The 17,706-nt window shown below is 53.5% G+C and overlaps 1 protein-coding gene across 4 annotated transcripts in view; it reads left to right on the top strand.

Annotated features, from left to right (window-relative positions):
- AKT2 (AKT serine/threonine kinase 2) overlaps positions 1–17,706 on the top strand; it is a 49,389-nt gene that overhangs the window by 28,198 nt on the left and 3,485 nt on the right. For all 4 annotated transcript variants that reach the window (XM_026010034.2, XM_072752694.1, XM_026010036.2 and 1 more), the window contains exons 4-13: positions 958–1,069; positions 10,108–10,261; positions 10,707–10,838; positions 12,592–12,657; positions 13,719–13,787; positions 14,630–14,752; positions 16,101–16,229; positions 16,437–16,651; positions 17,011–17,098; positions 17,207–17,309. In XM_026010034.2, coding sequence (XP_025865819.1) covers positions 958–1,069; positions 10,108–10,261; positions 10,707–10,838; positions 12,592–12,657; positions 13,719–13,787; positions 14,630–14,752; positions 16,101–16,229; positions 16,437–16,651; positions 17,011–17,098; positions 17,207–17,309 — 1,191 coding nt within the window. The remainder of the gene's footprint in view (positions 1–957; positions 1,070–10,107; positions 10,262–10,706; positions 10,839–12,591; positions 12,658–13,718; positions 13,788–14,629; positions 14,753–16,100; positions 16,230–16,436; positions 16,652–17,010; positions 17,099–17,206; positions 17,310–17,706) is intronic.

Here is a 17,706-nt window from a genome sequence, read left to right as displayed (position 1 = left end):
AAGCCTTGTCTCGGTCACTTTCTCTGTGTTGTGGTGACCCCAATGTGGCTGTGCCCCACACCAGCTTCTCACTTGAACTTCAGCCTATCTTGAGCAGCTACTTGTGCATATCTCCCTGGGTGTCCTCCAGTCCTGCTTCACCACCCTGTCGCAAACTGGCCTCAACTCCTCTCCCCAGCCTTTCCTACTCTGTCTCTCTCCCAGGGGGGAGGGCTGTGTTGCCCACTGGTGCTCAGGCCAGAGGCCTGGGCCCTGTCCTGGTGGCCTTCACCTCTCCTGTGGCCTGTCTCCCTGTCTACCCTCCTCTCCCCATGGCCCCACTGTGGTATGGCCCCAGCCTTCTCCTTGGGCCCCTGGCCTCCCTTCTTTCTCACTGTCTCTGGCAGCCAGAGGGATCTGTCTAAATCTCTTCGTGTCTTTTCCCTATTGAAAACTTTCTGTGGCTCCCTGTTGTCCTCAAGACAAAGTCCAGGTTCCTCACCACCCTGGACCCTGCAGTCTGAGTCCTGTCCACCTCCAGCCTGCTCTTCTCTTCTCCCCTTCTTATATCTAGAGCAGAATCCACCATTCTGTTGCTGTGCTGGACTCTGTTGCACTTCTGGGCTTCTGTATGTGACGCACCCTTCTGTAGGCTGACTACGTTCCGTTGTCCGTGAGGGCTCAGTGCAGAGACGCTGCTTCCTCTGGGATGCCCCCTGAACTCTGGGCTAGGTTGGCTGCCCCCTGGGCTTCCCCCTTCACAAGCCTGACCACTGGGCTGTCATCATCTGGTGGTCTGGCCCCCTCCCCAACACACTCTGGACCTTGAGCCCCACAGAGACAAGGCCAGGGCTGACTCAGTCACTAACGTATCACCACACCATCTGGAGTGCAGGAGGTGGTTCAGGCCATGTGGGCTGCAGGCTGGCAGGGCTGTGTCCTCACTCTCCTGGCTCTGTCCTCTCTCTTTGTCTACAGAATGCCAGCTGATGAAGACTGAGAGGCCACGGCCCAACACCTTTGTCATACGCTGCTTGCAGTGGACCACTGTCATCGAGAGGACCTTCCACGTAGACTCTCCAGATGAGAGGCGAGTTGCAGCCTCTGTGTGGCCGCCCTTTGAGAGTAGCCAGGACAGAGTCCCCTGGGCCCCTGCCTAGGAGTTTCCTGTCTGAGCTCTGTTGAGAGCTGGAAAGAGCAGGGGTTCTTAGTCTACAGACTTTCTTCTGTGTTCTTAGACTGGAGGGTGCACTGGAATCATGGGGAGAGTTTAATGGTATGAAGCTTTGGACCCACTTCAGGCCCTCCCATTGTCTGCAAATCTGTGGGGGGTCAGGGAGCTGCATTTTTAATGACTATAGCCACTGATTTTGAAGCGGATGGTTAAAACAATTGGTTTAGTCATTGGAAGAGATGATACAGATTTACCTGGTTCAAAAATCAAACAGTGTCAGGAGGTGTCTGTCACATACAGCCCCGTGCTGACCGTTCATCTGTGTCCTTGGAGAGCTTCATGGGTGGACGAGCTCATTCAGATAGACTTTTGCACTCTGCTCCCCTGGCTGGTTCTTTTTACACAAAAGGTAGTATTGTACACAGACTTCTGAACTCTCTTTTTTACTTTCTTGGTCTTGGGGAATCTTTCTGCTTCAGCCTATAGAGAGCCACCTCCGCCGTGCTGGCTCTGGTTTTGTCTTCAGCAGCTGCGCATCTGTGTCCCCAGATTTACTTAGCAGTTCTTTACGAATGATGATTGGGGTTGTTTCTGGGCAGTGGCTCATTACAGGTGGGGCCACGGTGAAGTACCTGAATGCTTACCTCGTTGGACATACGTGCAGGTGAATCTATAAGAGGAATTCTTAGACATGGGACTTCTGGGTCACAGGGAACATGCACTGGTGATTTTGAGAAGTGTTTCTCTTCGGTGATGTCTGAATGTCCTTGCAGCCTTGTGTTTTCAAACGTTTGGATTTTTACCAGTTTGACCGGTGAGAAGTGGCACCTGAAGGTGGTTTTCACTGGTCATTTTGTCTTTATGGGGGAGTTGGAGCATCCTCCCCAACGTTCAAGGTCACGTGAGTTTCCTGTTCCGAACTGTTTGTTCGTAACCTTTGCTTATTTTTCAGTTGAGTAGTTGGTCTTTTTCTTGAAAGCTCTTTCTGTATGAGGGAGCTTAGACCTTTGTAATGAGTAGCAAGTATCTTTTTCCCCACTTTGTCCCTTTGGACCTCACTTTGAGAAACACTCCTTTGGCTTGGCTGGGGGTGGGGGTGAGGATTCAGCTGACGCTGTGGAGAATCCAGGAAAACAGTGCCACCCATGAGAACCTTCTGCCATGATAGAAATATTGAATACCTGTGGTATCTGAGAGGGGGCCAGTAGCCACAGGTGCTTTGGAAATGTGAAATGTGGCTAGACTGCAAAATGGAATTTTTGTCTTTGTTTAATCAGCTTAAACGTAAGTAGCCATAAATAGCTGGTGGCTCCCCCCTCGGACAGTGCATATCCGGAGGACACACAAAATGATATTGTGTGTTTCCACAGTCTGTACTGTAATTGTCATTGTGTGGCTTCCCAAAGTTAAATTATGCCTGCCCTGCATAGCAGAACTACCTACCATCTCAGGCCAGCTGAGGGGTTACTCCATTGAAAGCTGGGGACAGAAGAAACCACGGGCTGCCAGTAAAAACAAATGGAGACCAGTAGGTGCATAGGGCCTGGGTGTTGGCCGAGGTGACTCCAGAAAAAGGGACTAGCTTGTGTTCAGGCCCAGAGGTGAGACAGGATGTCATCTCAGGAACCACAGAGAGTTCTGCGTCAGTAAAGAACCATAGGCCAGGGGCCTTGGGAGAGGGCAAGGGGAGGCCTTGAAGCCGGTGAGTTCAGCCAGGTCGTGGACTCCAGAGGGAGATCCCTCCAGGGCTCCACGCTCATGAATCAGTTGGGGTTTGTCACAAGATCTCTCAGAGATTCAGGGAGCTGATAAACAGGAAACCCTTGATGCAGCAGTACGTGGCACACCATTCACAAGCCTGGAGAAGGAGCAGTGGGGAGTGGGTAAAGTGTTGTAGGTAAGAGCCCCACTCTGCTTTGCATTTTAGTGAGATTCTGGGCTCTTCAGCAAGGGAAAGAATCCTTTACCAGGACTGTAGGGGGTGGACAGTCTCCGCCTTGCTCCTTTTCTTAGCATTTGCTCCTGCTGGAGAGAAATCTGCTGGAGTTGCTCTGAGGCCAGACCCCGCCCCCCCCCTCCCGCCCCCCATTCCTGACCTTAGCCCTGGGGGAAGTAAAAGCTAGCAAGAGGGAGGGTGCCCACTCCCGGCTGGCCTCACCGGCCTGCCCCACACAGGCCCGAGCCTGGGGAGAGGTGGGGCGTGGGGTAGGGGTGTTGTCTGGATGCCACAGTGGCCTGCTCCCCAGGGCTCCTGGTAGCCTCTCCTGCCTTCCCCTAAATTCCGCCCCACCCCAGCCATGTTGTTTGAGAGGCACGGGAACATGGCAAGAATACTATAGGTAACAAACACCCAGGTACCCTGCTCCTAGACTCACCCATCCAGCATCTGCCGGGTTTGCCTTATCTGGCTTTGTTTTCTGCTGAATTGTGCACTTCATCTTGACACTTTGCTCCTTATACGTCAGCAAGCATCTGCTAAGAATAAGGACTTTCTCCTATAGAGTCATGATGCTGTTACCATACCTGAGGTGACTGTACGTTGTAGGTATTTCCCAATCCCCTCTCCGTGGCCATGTCTACTAGGATTTCCCCGGTTGTCCTCAAAATGTTTTTCAAACTGGGATTCGTTCAAGGTACTTGTCTCTTTGGCCTATTTTTACCTCGTTGAGCCCTGTCTTTTCCCCTCACACAATGTGGTTTTTGTTTTTTGTTTTTTGTTTTTTGTTTTTCACAAGCCGGGCTAGTTGTCTTGTGGAATGTCTCACACTCAGGATGTGTTATCTTACTGCCTTTTGGCATTGTTTACTTTGTTCCTCTCTGCTTATATTTCTTGTAAACCGGAAATTAGGGCCTGAGCAGGGTTGGCAAACCATGGCCCCAGCCTCCTGTTTTTGCAAAGAAAGTTTTATTGGAATACGCTGTGCCCATTCATTTCTAGACTATCTATGACTGCTTTTGCCACTGTGGCAGAGCTGAATAGTTGTAACAGAGATCGTGTGGCCTACAAAGCCTAAAATATTTACTCCGTGGTGGTTTACAGGAGAAGTTCGCAGACGTTTGGTCTTAGCTGGTATACTTAATAGTGCATCACATTGTTATTATGACCTTTTTAATGTAACTCTTACCATGTCATTTCTCTGCTTAGAATTCTGAGTGGCTTTACTTCCACTGGGGACACTGGGGAGTAAACTCCAGAGTTTATGCCATATTCTTTTTTTTTTTTTTTTTTTTGAGAGAGAGAGAGAAAGGGAAAGAGCGCAGAGGCTCTGGAGGAGCAGAGGGAGGACAAGCTGACAGCTGACTCCGCTCTGATGTCATGACCTGAGTCAAAATCAAGAGTCAGATGCTCAACTGATTGAGCCTCCCAGGGACCCCCCTCCTTTTTTTAAGTAGGTTCCAATGTCTAGTGTGGAGCCCAATAGGGGGCTCAGACTCAGGACCCTGAGATCAAGACCTGAGCTGAGATCGAGAGTCGGCCACTTAACCAGACTTGAACCACCCAGGTGCCCTAGTTTATGTCGTATTCTGCAGAGTGCTACATGATCTGGTTTCTTCTACAGAATCATTTTTTTCCCTTTAAAAAAAAAGATTTTTAGTTATTCATTTGAGACAGAGATAGAGCACGCACACATGAGCAGGGGCAGAGGGAGAAGCAGACTCCTTGCTGAGCAGGGAGCCTGACAACATAGGGCTTGATCCCAGGACCCTGGGATCATGTACCTGAGCCCAAGGCAGATGCTTAGCAAGTTGAGCCACCCAGGCACCCCCAGAATCATTTTCTATTGCTAGTTGCCTCACTTTAGTCACATTGATCTCTCTGCAACTCCTTAAACATGCTAGACACACTGCCTGCCTCAGGCTGCAGAATAGGACCAGCGCTGTGCCACTCTCACTGGAGCTCAGGGCCTTGGCCATGGTGGGGAACAGAGGAGGAAGCGGCTGGCCCAGGCTGCCCCCATGGAATTGCATGTGCCGGTGCCTTTCCTCTTCTCCATCCCCTCTGCCACCTGGCACCCTTTGCCTGGAGGACTGCCATAGTCTCCTGATGCTTCCTTTCCCTACCCGCAATCCACATCCCACCGTAGCTGCAGACTTGAAACAGAAGTTAGATCCCATCATCCCCCACACAAACCCTTTAGCGGCTTCCCAGGCCATGAAGGATGAAGACATCCGTCCCCAGCACAATGCTGTGTGGAGCCCAGTCCATTCTGGGCTGGTCCTCTCTCCTGCCCTTGTCTCCTCAGTTCCTCTCTCTGTCACCCCAGCAAGGCTGGCACCTACCAGGCCTTCTGCACCCTCAGCACCAGAATGCAGGCCTGGCATACTGAAAGTGCTCAGGAAGTATTCACCAGCCGCCTGGGTGAGTTCTCACTCCAGCCCTTTGAGGTGTTTGCTCCATGCCAGGCACTGCCCTAAGCACTTTTTGTCTCCTCATTTTGTCCTTACACACACAACCCCCTGGTCCTAGCCCTACATGTCAGCCAACTGAGGCACGGGAAAGTCAGATGGCCTGGCATTGCCACCAGGAAGGGAAGACCCAGGGCTCATGCCAGGCCATTGGCTCCAGAGTCTGCTTTTCAGCCAGTGTGTCATGCCCTGATACATGGGAGGCAGATGAGAAGTGATGTCTCACAGGGCCCCACAGCAGTTTGCCATGGACTTGAGCTCCGGGCCCAGAGGCCTCCTCCTGAGCAGGTCTGCATTCCGCTTAGTGCTGCTGGGGGAGCAGGGCTCCCCCCCGATGTGCTTCCCATGGCCCCAGAGCCCACACGAAGGATGAGAAGCTACCCGAAAGTACTCAGTTGACAGAAGTGCTTCGAGGGCGGTAGGGACACACGGGTTTCCTGCAGCTTCTGCTGACGGGCTGTGTAATTGGTCAGATGCTTGCGTCTCCATGCCTCAGTCTCCTCTTTTATAGAATGAGGTGAGTAGCAGTACCTACTTGGGAGGGTTGTGGGCCAACTCAGGTTAATGGCACATAAAGCACCTGCGCAGCTTCTGGCCACAGTGTGCTCCAAGAGCCATGGCATTTCTATTGCTGTCTAGTGAGGGAGGCCCCTCTCACAACAGTGGCCAAGGTCAGAACTCCCAGTGGGTGGCTTTCCTTCACTCCCGCCCCAGCTCCATGGCATCAGTGTCCTTTATTCCCTGAGTCTTCTGTGAGAGGGCCCTGCTTAATCTCCCGGGCCTCATCTGGGAAGGAAGCTAACTCTCATCAGGGAGTGGCGGCATGGTGCCAGGAGTACAAGGGCCAGGGTGTGAGTCTCAGCTTTGCCACCTCCTGTTTGCATGACCCCCACAAGTGACTCCATCTCTATGTGCCTCGATTTCCACATCAGAAATGCCCCCCTCTCTCTAGTGTCTCGATGAGTATGGAAGAAGCTTTTTTTTTCCCCATCATGTCTCTGGGGGAAGGGGATTGGTTCTCCTGGGAGCTCTCCTTTGACGGGTGGAAGGCACAGCAGCCTCAGCTCTGGGGTGGGAGCTCCCCTCTGCCCCAGACACACCATGTTGCAAACCCTTAAGGAGTATCCTGGACAGAGGCCCTTGCTTTTTCTCTGGAATTCTGTGCTGCAACTTTGCAATCTTGGTCCAGTTGGAACAGGATTGGGGGCTTGTCTGGCAGCAGGAGAGCCCCAGTTACCCCTGCACAACCTCCTCCATGTCTGTGGGTTCCTTGGCTTCCTGTGGGCCTGGGCATCATGAGCCAGGGTGGATGGGTTGGGTCCAGGCCTCACCCAGCATCTCGAACACCTTCCTTGAACACTTCCTGTGTGCTAAGCTCTATACATAGTGGCTCACCTGCACCTCAGTGTCCCTAGTCTATTGAGGAGGGGTCATCTGGCCCTGGTGGCAGAGTTGCTGTTTGAGCCCATGCATCTCATCACCAGCTCTGCGGCCCAGAGAGGCCCCTTGGTGCTGCTTCCAGTGTTTGCATGGTGTGGATGAACCATCATTTATTTATCCAGGCTTCTGTTGATGGACTGTGTTCTCCTCCCCTATAAACAGATGATGGTACACTTTGCATCTTAGCCTTCAACTTGCTTTTTTTCCTGTGACAATCTCTTAAGATCTCTGTATGTGAGATATATACATATTTTATTCTTTCTAATGTCTTTTAGGAGATGGGTAATTTATTTTTTTTCTATTCTTTTCAGGCTCCGTGTCTAGCATGGAGTCCAGCGTGGGGCTTGAACTCACAACCTGAGATCAAGACCTAGGCTGAAGAGTCAGATGCTTTAACCAACTGAGCCCCCCTCCACCAAAGGTGCCCCAGTGATTTGTTTTCTTTTCAATCCATGGTTATACCTGAAGTCAGCATTTAAAAATTTCTTTTTTTTTTTAGCATTTAAAATTTTTAAGAGAGGGCAGCCAGGTGGCTCAGCGGTTTAGCGCCGCCTTCAGCCCAGGGCGTGATCCTGGAGACCTAGGATCGAGTCCCACGTCCGGCTCCATGCCGGAGTTCCCTCTGCCTATGTCTCTGCCTCTCTCTCTCTCTCCTCTGTGTCTCTCATGAATAAATAAATAAATCTTTAAAAAAATAAAAATTTCTAAGAGGACGATTATGATCTGATGAAGTGTACCATGGGATGTGCCACCCCTTTCCCATTTTCTGAAAAATAGAAATATGAATTCAGGGTTAGGGATTTATACTGTAATTTGTCCCAAAGAGGTCATGGGTTAAAACAAGTTGAGAAATGGCAGCCTGAGGTGTTGGCTCAGAGAGGGAAGAGGCCACTGTTGTTCTGCCTGCATGTGTGCTGGGCCTTGGTATAATTGGTGTGGGTGCTCATTGGGTCTCCATGTGTACCCGTCCTGGGTGTGATCTGTCTGGGTGTGCACTGACCTCTGTGTGCACTGGGTCTGGGGCCTCTTGAACTTTGGCCGCCTTGCTCACTGATTCCCCGGATACCTACAGAGTGCCTGCTCAGGTGCTGCCTTGTACCACATACCAGTAGATGAAATCCCTGCCTTCGTGGGCCTGACATACGTGTTCTGGGGCCCCCAGATCCAGCCCAGGAATGGCCAGTGTGCTGGCGCTTGATGTTGGTGCTGGCAGTATTCACACATCTGTCTTATGAAGCACCATCTCCTGTGAGCAAGGTCACTTTGAGACTTGGATCTTCTGGGTGTGAACCAGGGCCTCCGGTGGTGACTGCTTGGTTCAGCAAGCCCAGGAACTAAGCAAGAATGGTCCTGCCCTTCGGCTCTGAAAGATCACAGGCCCTCTGTGATTTCCAGCTACCAGGCTCACAGGACCCACTGTGTTTTTCTTGACTTCTGTTTTTTAAACCTGTGCTTCAGTTTCCCCATCTGTAATGCAAAAGGAGAGGGGAGTGCTCTGGGAGTGTTGGCGATTGGGGGACAGCAGAATGAGACTCCTCCTTGCCCCTGACTCCCAGTTCCCCTCCCTGGAGGCAGCCAGGGCCCTGTGTCAAGCACATCCTTCCAGAGACGTCCATGCTAGTGTGTACACATGTGCCTGTGCACATATTCCTTTTGTTTCTAAGTCTTATAGTGTGACATTCAGCACTGTTCTACACCTTCTTTTTGTCCCTTAAGATGTCCGAGGTCATCTCAAGTCCGTATATAGATCTCCCTCCTTTTTCTGAGCTGCAGGGCACCCCTTGCATAGATGTTTCACACACATTCCCTGAACTTCTCAGCACCTGGGGAGCTCAGTCCTGTGGCCACCCTTCGGTAAACCCAGTCAAGATAGACCACCAACCATAAGATGCACCCAGATTCCAGCAGTTATCACAACATGGGAAGATGTGTGCCGTGGGGCTGCTGGACTGTCTGAAATAGCTCTAGTGCTCTTGGGACATGACGGCGTGGAGGCTTAGCATAGCCCAGCAGGGTGGCCCCGGCTCCCAAGCCACTTGCTCTCTCTGCATGACCTTGGCCAGGGGCCTCAGTGGCTCAGGAGTGCAGGCAGTTTCCCCTGCTGCCTGGGGCTGGAGCTGATTCTGGAAGATGTGTGGCTGACTGGCCAGTCTTCCTGAGGCTTATCTGTGATTTGGGAAGTTACCTGCTTGTGCTCTTTGAATTTTTTTCCTTCTCAGTGTGCTTTTTTATCTTTCTCGCTGTTCACGTGGTGGCTGTTTTATAGACACAGAATCCGTGGAGGGTTCAACATATACTGGGTTGAGCCACCTAAAATTGTGTGGTGAGTCAGACATGGGAGGGGAATGGAAAATTGAGTATCATTCAGCCTCCTCCTTTCTTTTTTGTGGTCTCTGGTTGTTTTCACTTATTTCTCCTAGATCTATTTTCCCTTTCTAGAGACAGAATGGTTTGCAAGTATCCAAAGAAAGTTATTTCCGAGCAAGTTCTACATTGTGAGTGACAGAAATAGTTTATTCTTAAATCAGGCTCCTTTTGGCTGCTTCCTTGTCTGCCACCTTCTGTTTTCTGTCCCTGTCCCACTAGGAACCCCTGTCCCAGAGCCCTCCTGGCAGACAGCCTCCTCCCTGCAGTGATCTTGCCATGTGAGATCTTCAGCTTCTTTTGGCTAATGAATTCTTTCTTCCTTTTACTCTTGGTTTGTTTTTACAAAACATTGTGCTTGTCATTTGGGAGGAACCCCGAGGAGCACTGTGTTTCCCTTATTCCAGAGTCCAGGTGGTGGCTCGTTTTCAAGGGGCTGTGAGGAAAGATGGTCTCCCTACTTGGGTCATTTGATTACTGCTCACTTCAGGTGGCTCTCAGGCCAGGCCACTCCTAGGACATAGATAATAGTCTGTTATTCTGCGCTGGCCCTCTTTTATGCACTGCAGCCAGAGGATCTGTAAAATTTCAGTCCTGTGCCATCAGCTCACCCTAACCTCAGACAGATCTCTTCAGAATGCTCAAGGGCGTTTGGTCATTTGCTCCCCTTGGAGGGGATGGGGCTCTGTCCTTCTTGCCCAGGCTCCCTGGGAATCATGGCTCTTCTGACATGTCCCTCACAGGGAGGAGTGGATGCGGGCCATTCAGATGGTCGCCAACAGCCTCAAGCAGCGGGGCCCGGGTGAGGACCCCATGGACTATAAGTGTGGCTCTCCCAGTGACCCTTCTGCGGCTGAGGAGATGGAAGTGGCAGTTAGCAAGGCTCGGGCCAAGGTGGTAAGTGCTGGGGGTGGGGGCAGGCTGCCAGTCTGTGAGCACCCCTCTCCTCACCGACACTGGTTTTGCCACCCTTGGTTTCCATACAGAGGGTGCAAGGGTGCAGCAGGGACACTTCATGACCGCCCCATAGGCTGGGTGATGTCTGGGGGTGCTGGCGTACCACAGGGCTGCTCTTTGTCCCTGTGAGGGGAGCCACATCCACAGAGATTGTGAAGACCTGTCTAACCTCATATCTCTGCCTCCCGGGGCCCCCTGCCTGGGAGAGCCTTGGTCTGAAGGCCACTTCAGAGCAAACAGTTGCTGCCCAGAGCCTCCCTTCCTGCTCATTCCTGAGCATTTTGGCAACAGTGTCCTTCGATTCTTCCTTTCTCTTTGTTAAAATGTCCTCCCATGGGCCACATGCCAAGCACTGACTGCTCCACTCTCTCCCCCTCCTGGGCAGACCATGAATGACTTCGACTATCTCAAACTTCTGGGCAAGGGCACCTTTGGCAAAGTGATTCTGGTGCGGGAAAAGGCCAGTGGCCGCTACTACGCCATGAAGATCCTGCGGAAGGAAGTTATCATCGCCAAGGTGGGAGCCCTGGGGGTGCCGCTGGCTGGCCTCTGTGGTGGGGACCAAGCTCCTGTGTGCCTTCGGGGAGCCTGAGGCTCCCCCACCCTCTGGGTGCCCTGGGGGCCTAAGATGGAGAGTCTGACTGGGCCTCACCCAGCAGGCACTATCAGGGCCTGATAGCAGATCTCTTGGGGCCAAATGGGCCAGTGGGGAGGCCTTAAGGGTAGGAGGCTGGGCCAGAATGGAATTCTGTTCTTTTTTTTTTCCCCTTTAAAGTTTTTAAAATGGAAAATTCCTGACATACACAAAGCGTCTAAAAGAAAAATAAATACAGTGGGCTCCCATGTAGCCAACAGCCAATGTCTACAATTGTCAACATTTGATCCGTCTTGTTTCATTAGCTCTGCCCTCCCCTTTGTTTGTTCTGGAGTATTTTAAGGCATGTTCTAGACATCGTATCATTTTACTTAGGTATGTATCTTTAACAGATGAAAATTTTAAGGATTATAATGGAACTATGATCTCATCGAGGAAAACTAACAGCCCCCAATGTCCAAGGCAGGCTTCTTCAGCCTCAGCATTATCGGCCTCGGGGGCCTGATCATTCTTTGCAATGGGGCTGTCCAGTGCCTTGACCTTCACCCCTAAAGCCACTAGCACCAAATTATGACCATCAAAAATGTCTTCAGGGGTGCCTGGGTGGCTCAGTCAATTAAGCATCTGCCTTCAGCTCAAGTCATGATCCCAGGATCCTGGGATCAAGTCTCCATCAGTCTGATTCTCCCTCTCCCTCTGCTGCTCTGCCTGCTAGTGCTTGCTCATGCTCGCTCTCTCTGTCAAATAAAATATTTAAAAAAAAATGTCTTCAGACATGATCAGTGTCTCCTGGGGATGGACACCCCAGGAAGAGCCAGTGTCCTCGTACTGCAGGCAGTTCAGGACTTTTTAGCAGCTCTCCGGGGGCCTGCTGTGTGCACAGATATCAGACTTGAGCCGATGTTAGAGTGGTGTACAGGGCCTGTGAAGCCCGTGCTGGGCCCACCCCCAAGTTTCTGTTTTGGTGGATCTGGGAGGGGCCTGAGAATGTGCATTTCTCCCAAATTCCCAGGCAGCATGATGCTGCCAGTATAGGGACCACATGCTGGGAATCACTGCTCTCAGCTAGAGTCCTGATCAGATCCACTTCCTTTTTTCAGCAGTAACACTTAATAGGTGGTGATTCCCACTGCCTGTGATGTCACCTCAAGGGTTTTACAGTGTCTGCTTGTCTCTCCATAGGGATGCAAAAATTGGCCAGTGGGTTTAACAGGTGATACAGTTCAATCCCTGTGTCATAAAGTCCCCATTGACTTCACCACATGGCTTTGAGAGTGAGCCACTGATTGGCCTTGTCTAGGGCCATTCTTGCTTTTTTTCTTCAAGATTTATTTATTTGAGAGAGAAAGTATGAGTGAGAGGCAGAGGGAGAGAATCTTCAAGTAGATCCCAGCTGAGCAGGGAGCCCTACGAGGGGCTGGATCTCACAACCCATGATACCATGATCTGAGCTGAAACCCAGAGTCAGATGCTTAACTCACTGAGCACCCCCTGGCGCCCCGGGGCCATTATTTCAGTCTGGCTTGCGGGTGGCACTGGTCCCCTCCTGCCATTCTCCGTGTAGTGGCTAGGAATGGAAGTGCATTTCACTGAAGCATTGCCCCCCCATCCCTCAGGTGGGGGCAGGGTGGGGGTGGCATTGCCCTCCAGCCCCTTACCCAGCCTCTGTTTGCAGGATGAAGTCGCCCACACGGTCACCGAGAGCCGCGTCCTCCAGAACACCAGGCACCCATTTCTCACCGTGAGTGGTTCTTCCGTCTCAGGCAGGGCCTGGCCTTCCCTGTATGCCATGCAGGACCTGCTTTAGTCGGAGCTCAGAAAAAGAGCCCAACCCTGGCATCCTGAAGCATGGACTTAGTGTCGGCCAAGTGGCCAGGGCCAGGTGGTGTTGGGCTCCCTCGATGGCTTGAACCAAATCCCAGGGGTGGCAGCTTCTTCATAGATGGTGTTTTCATGGCAGTGCTTCAGCTGACTGATGGTACCACATTACGGGATGCCTCCAGAACAGCATGGCTACTCTTTATGAGTTAGAGGCCTATAAGCCAGCTGGTCAAAGCAGGAACATTATTTTTTTTGTCTGTTTTTAAATGTGATCCTGGAAGATGTATTCTTATGCTGCCTGTCAGGTTAGTCTGAGGAGGCACCTCTTTGGGCTCCAGTCTGCATCAAGGCCAGCAGCCATCAGTTAAGTGGACCAGGTGGAGGATGGCTTTGGGATGGGTTGTTTCCTTAGCTCAGCTGCTAACCAGGTGTCGTATTAAGCCCTGACACTTGTTCAGTTGAAATTCTGTGAGGTATTTTGATGTAGAAGACAGAGAATAGTAGATTTGTTATGAGCAAAGGGGTCACTCAGGGGTTCCCTAAGGAACTTTCTGTAGGGCTCCTTAGAGCATAGTTTGAGAACTGCTATTTATTGGCAGATCATTTGTCCATCCTGTCTTTGGGGTTGGCTCCCAAGCCACTGCCAGTTCCTGCCCAGGAAATGTGTGTGCACGCACATGTGTGGGTGCGTGCATGCAACACACCTGGCTGTGGAGCAGAGCGGTAAAACAGCTCTGGTTGCTCAGAACCGAATGTCTCCCTGGCCATGCCTCGCAGAAGCTTTAGTTGAAGGCTGAAGACAGCATCCTTCAGCCCAGTACCCCCTTCCCTGTTCTCAGGGCCACAGGCTCACTCATGTACCCCAAAAGGCAAAGCTGAAGTTTGAGCCCCTGCTGCCAGGGTGGCGGGGGGTACCTGCAGAATCAGCAGAGCGCCTGCCTTCTTCCCAACTCCCACCCTGGCCACCTTCCTGTCCCACAGGCCCTGAAGTACGCCTTCCAGACCCATGACCGCTTGTGCTTCGTGATGGAGTATGCCAATGGTGGTGAGGTGGGTGGCAGCCCCCCAGCCAGGGCTCCCATATCTCCTTCCCAGGCACTGGGGGTGGAGGGGAACCGTGGGTGAGATGGAGGGGGTGGAGGAGGCCTCCTGGGTATCACTTCGTCTCCTCTTCCCTCCCTTGAGGCAGGCATCAGAACCTTCATTTTACAGGCAAGAAAACTGAGGCCCAGAGAGGTTAAGTGGCTTGCCCAGGTTCACCCAGCTAGTGAGTCGGGGGCTGCAGGATGCATACTCAGGCCCCGAGGTGTGGAGAGGACTGTGGGTGGGTGACCAGCACGCTATGGAGGGTGCCCTGAAAGGCTGCAAGGAAAATGGGGTGCGGGAGCACAGGCCGGTCAGTGCTCTGCTTTCCCCACGCTCTCCTGCTGGGAGTCTGTCACTTGTCAGTGGGCCGCTGCTCTGGCTCAGACTCACCTGCTCCTCATCCCTCACACTCTTCTCTCTGCACACAGGCATTACCCTCTGGCTCCTTGTTGGCTTCATCTATCCCATCTGTCTCACGGCTTGTTGTCACTTGCTCCTGACCTGCGTTCCTGTGCGTTCTCACTGTCACTCCCTCGTTCCCGTTTCCTCATACGATCCTGCTGTCCCCGCTTACTCTCCCCTTGGCACCTCCTGACTCCTTCTCTCTTCCTGCCTCACTCTCTGTTTTCCTCACGAGAGTTCTTCCCTGCTCGCCGTCTCTCACTTGGTTCTTCTTGCTGTCACTTGGAGGTTCATGGAGTAGGTGTCACCGCGTCACTGGGCTGGGTGTTGGGGGCCAGTGGGCAGGGTCCTGTTTTTCACTCCTCTGGGCTAAGTTCTGACCTGCCCCCTCCCTCCTCTGGCAGCTGTTTTTCCACCTGTCCCGGGAGCGTGTCTTCACGGAGGAGCGGGCTCGCTTTTATGGCGCAGAGATCGTCTCTGCCCTCGAGTATTTGCATTCGAGGGATGTGGTGTACCGTGACATCAAGGTGAGTGTGTGGCTGCCTCCTGGCCCGTGGCACTTATAGGGCTTGCACCAGGGAAGCAGAACAGAGGCCCTCGACCCAGACGTCCCCCTCCAGGGAGCATCTACCTCAGGGGTGTTCCCGAGTCCGCCTTGCTGTGGGATGCCCACCCTCCTGCCTAGGCCCTGGGGGGCGGTTCCATAGTGAGTGGCCTTACGGGCCTTTCCGAGCCTCTGGCGAACACATACCTCTGTGTAGGGAGCCGGGAGGGATGGGAGGGGGGCGTCAGAGGAGTCCAAGCACACGGGAGATCGTTCGGCAGATGCCACCAAAGCTGACTGCATACCCTGTGAGCCAGCCATTCTGCCCGCGGTTTCTGCATGACAGGAACAGGTACCTGCGTCCACCTCAGAGGGGGAAGTGACCCAGTGTTGCTGTTGGGGAAGGGCTGGAATGCGCTGCGGCCACACGGCAGCCTCTGTGCACACGCCCCTCTCAGGCTCACATTGAGGGGAAGCCAGGACGGACCATATGAGTCTGTGTTGTTTGTCGAGGGGTTTGTAGGGGGCATACTTAGGTGGGGAAGCTGTAAAGAACAGCAAAGGAGTAAAGTGTTTTCTCAGTGGTGGGGATGGTTGGTAACCGGGAAGGGGCACAGGGGTCTGGTAATGGGCCCTTGAGCTAGCGGAGCTTACATAGAGGCCCACCAGATTGCCCATTTGGGTTAAGTTTGTTTATTTATTTTTTAAAAATACTTTATTTATTTATTCATGAGAGACACAGAAAGAAAGGCAGACACACAGGCAGAGGGAGAAGCAGGCTCCACGCAGGGAGCCCAACATCGGACTCGATCCCAGGTCTCCAGGATCACACCCTGGGCTGAAGGCGGCGCTAAACCGCTGAGCCACCTGGGCTGCCCCATGGGTTAAGTTTAGTTCAAGTGGAAGAAGGAGGGCACCTGGCTGGCTCAGTGGGCAGAGCATGTGACTGCTGATCTGGGGGTCCTGAGTTTAAGTCCCACGTTGGCCATAGAGCTGACTTTAAAAAAAAGAAAAAGTGGAGGAAGAGAGCTAGTGTTGCTCACACGCCAGTTGGGGAAGCTACAGCCCACATTTGGGGGAGCAGGCTGGCAGGGCCTGTCTCCCATCTCTCCCTGTCCTGGCTTTTTTCCAGCTGCTCTAGGGGCTGGCCTCCCTCAGCCTCAAGGGCTTAACCTTGTGCTGGGGGTATGCCCAGTGCCTGGCCTGGAGCCCCTGGTGTGACAGCTACCACAGCAGCCCGTCGCCCTCCCGGGGAGTGACTGTGGTGTGTGGGGTTCGAGGGCAGGAAGCCTTGGAAGGACGCGGCCCTGATAGGTTGACTTTTCCCACAGCTGGAAAACCTCATGCTGGACAAAGATGGCCATATCAAGATCACTGACTTCGGCCTGTGCAAAGAGGGCATCAGTGACGGGGCCACCATGAAAACCTTCTGTGGGACGCCCGAGTACCTGGCACCTGAGGTGCCTGAGGCTGGAGCTCCCCAGGGCGTGTGAGGCCAAGGGAGGAGGGGCCCTCGGACCTGTGTTTCCCCAGCCCAGACCCTGTGAGGAGCGGCTCCCATTCCTCAGATGGCCCTCTGCTGCCAGAGGCAGCACCCTTTCCCTTCCTGGGTCCCCCACAGCCCCAGGGCGGTGGGAGGCGGCCCCTCATTGCCCCTCCTTGCTCAGGTGCTGGAAGACAACGACTACGGCCGCGCGGTGGACTGGTGGGGGCTGGGCGTGGTCATGTACGAGATGATGTGCGGCCGCCTGCCCTTCTACAACCAGGACCACGAGCGCCTCTTCGAGCTCATCCTCATGGAGGAGATCCGCTTCCCGCGCACACTCAGCCCCGAGGCTAAGTCCCTGCTTGCCGGGCTGCTTAAGAAGGACCCCAAGCAGAGGTGAGGGCTGGGGTCTGTCCTGCCCAGCCCAGTGCCACCTGCTGCCACTGCCCCCGCGGCCAGTGGTCCATGCAGCCTGCACCTAGGGAGTCCTCTCGTGGGGCCAGACGTGCCCTTAGCACTCTGCCCGCACTGTCCGGTTGTTTGGGGACACAGCAGGCAGCCCACCCTCCCAGCTTCTGTTCTGGACTCAGAGTCCGGGCCTGTGAGCCCCCTTCCCTGTGCCGCGGTTTTCTCCTCTGCGAAGTGCTCTGTGGCCAGGACAGAATCACTAAAGGCTGTTCAGGGCCAGCACTGAAAGCCTCTCTCCCAGAGCCTGCTGGCCCGGGCGGCGGGTGCTCATGGCCATCTCTGCCCAGGCTCGGCGGGGGGCCCAGCGACGCCAGGGAGGTCATGGAGCACAGGTTCTTCCTCAGCGTCAGCTGGCAGGACGTGGTACAGAAGAAGGTGAGCGCCACCTCTGGCCCATTCCTGCAGGAGCCCGCTGTGCAAGGGTGACCTTGACTGAGGCCTCCTGGCCCCAGGGTCCTGAGTCTGGGCTCCTTTCTTCCACAGCTTCTGCCACCCTTCAAGCCTCAGGTCACCTCTGAGGTTGACACCAGGTACTTTGACGACGAGTTCACCGCCCAGTCCATCACAATCACGCCCCCGGACCGCTGTGAGTGTCTGGCCCTCTCTGGGTGGACTGGCTGGGGGTTGGAGGGCTAGGGTCTGCCCCTGACCCAGTTCCGGGGAGGAAGCTCACAGACCCTCCCTCCTTTCCTGTGTCTGGGCAGCTTGCTTGCAGTTTGTTGGTGTGTGTACCTTTGGACCCAGTGAGGGTCACTAGGAGCCGTTGGCCACAGCTCATTCCAGAGCTCTGGGGCTAGAGGTCTGGTCAGGAGGCACATTCATAGTTGTCTTTCCAGATTGCCCAGGTCTTTGGGGCTGGGTTGGGTCATTGATTCTGCACTTGTCTGAGCTCTTGCTCTCACTCGTTGCTGGGCCGTGCTGGGGACATAGCGGTGACTGACATAGTTCTGCCTTGCGGGAGCATCAGTTCAGGTGTGGTGACA

The sequence above is a fragment of the Vulpes vulpes genome, chromosome 1 (assembly GCF_048418805.1).
Source record: "Vulpes vulpes isolate BD-2025 chromosome 1, VulVul3, whole genome shotgun sequence".
In the NCBI taxonomy this organism is placed as follows: domain Eukaryota; kingdom Metazoa; phylum Chordata; class Mammalia; order Carnivora; family Canidae; genus Vulpes; species Vulpes vulpes.
This window is presented reverse-complemented; position numbering and strand designations above follow the sequence as displayed.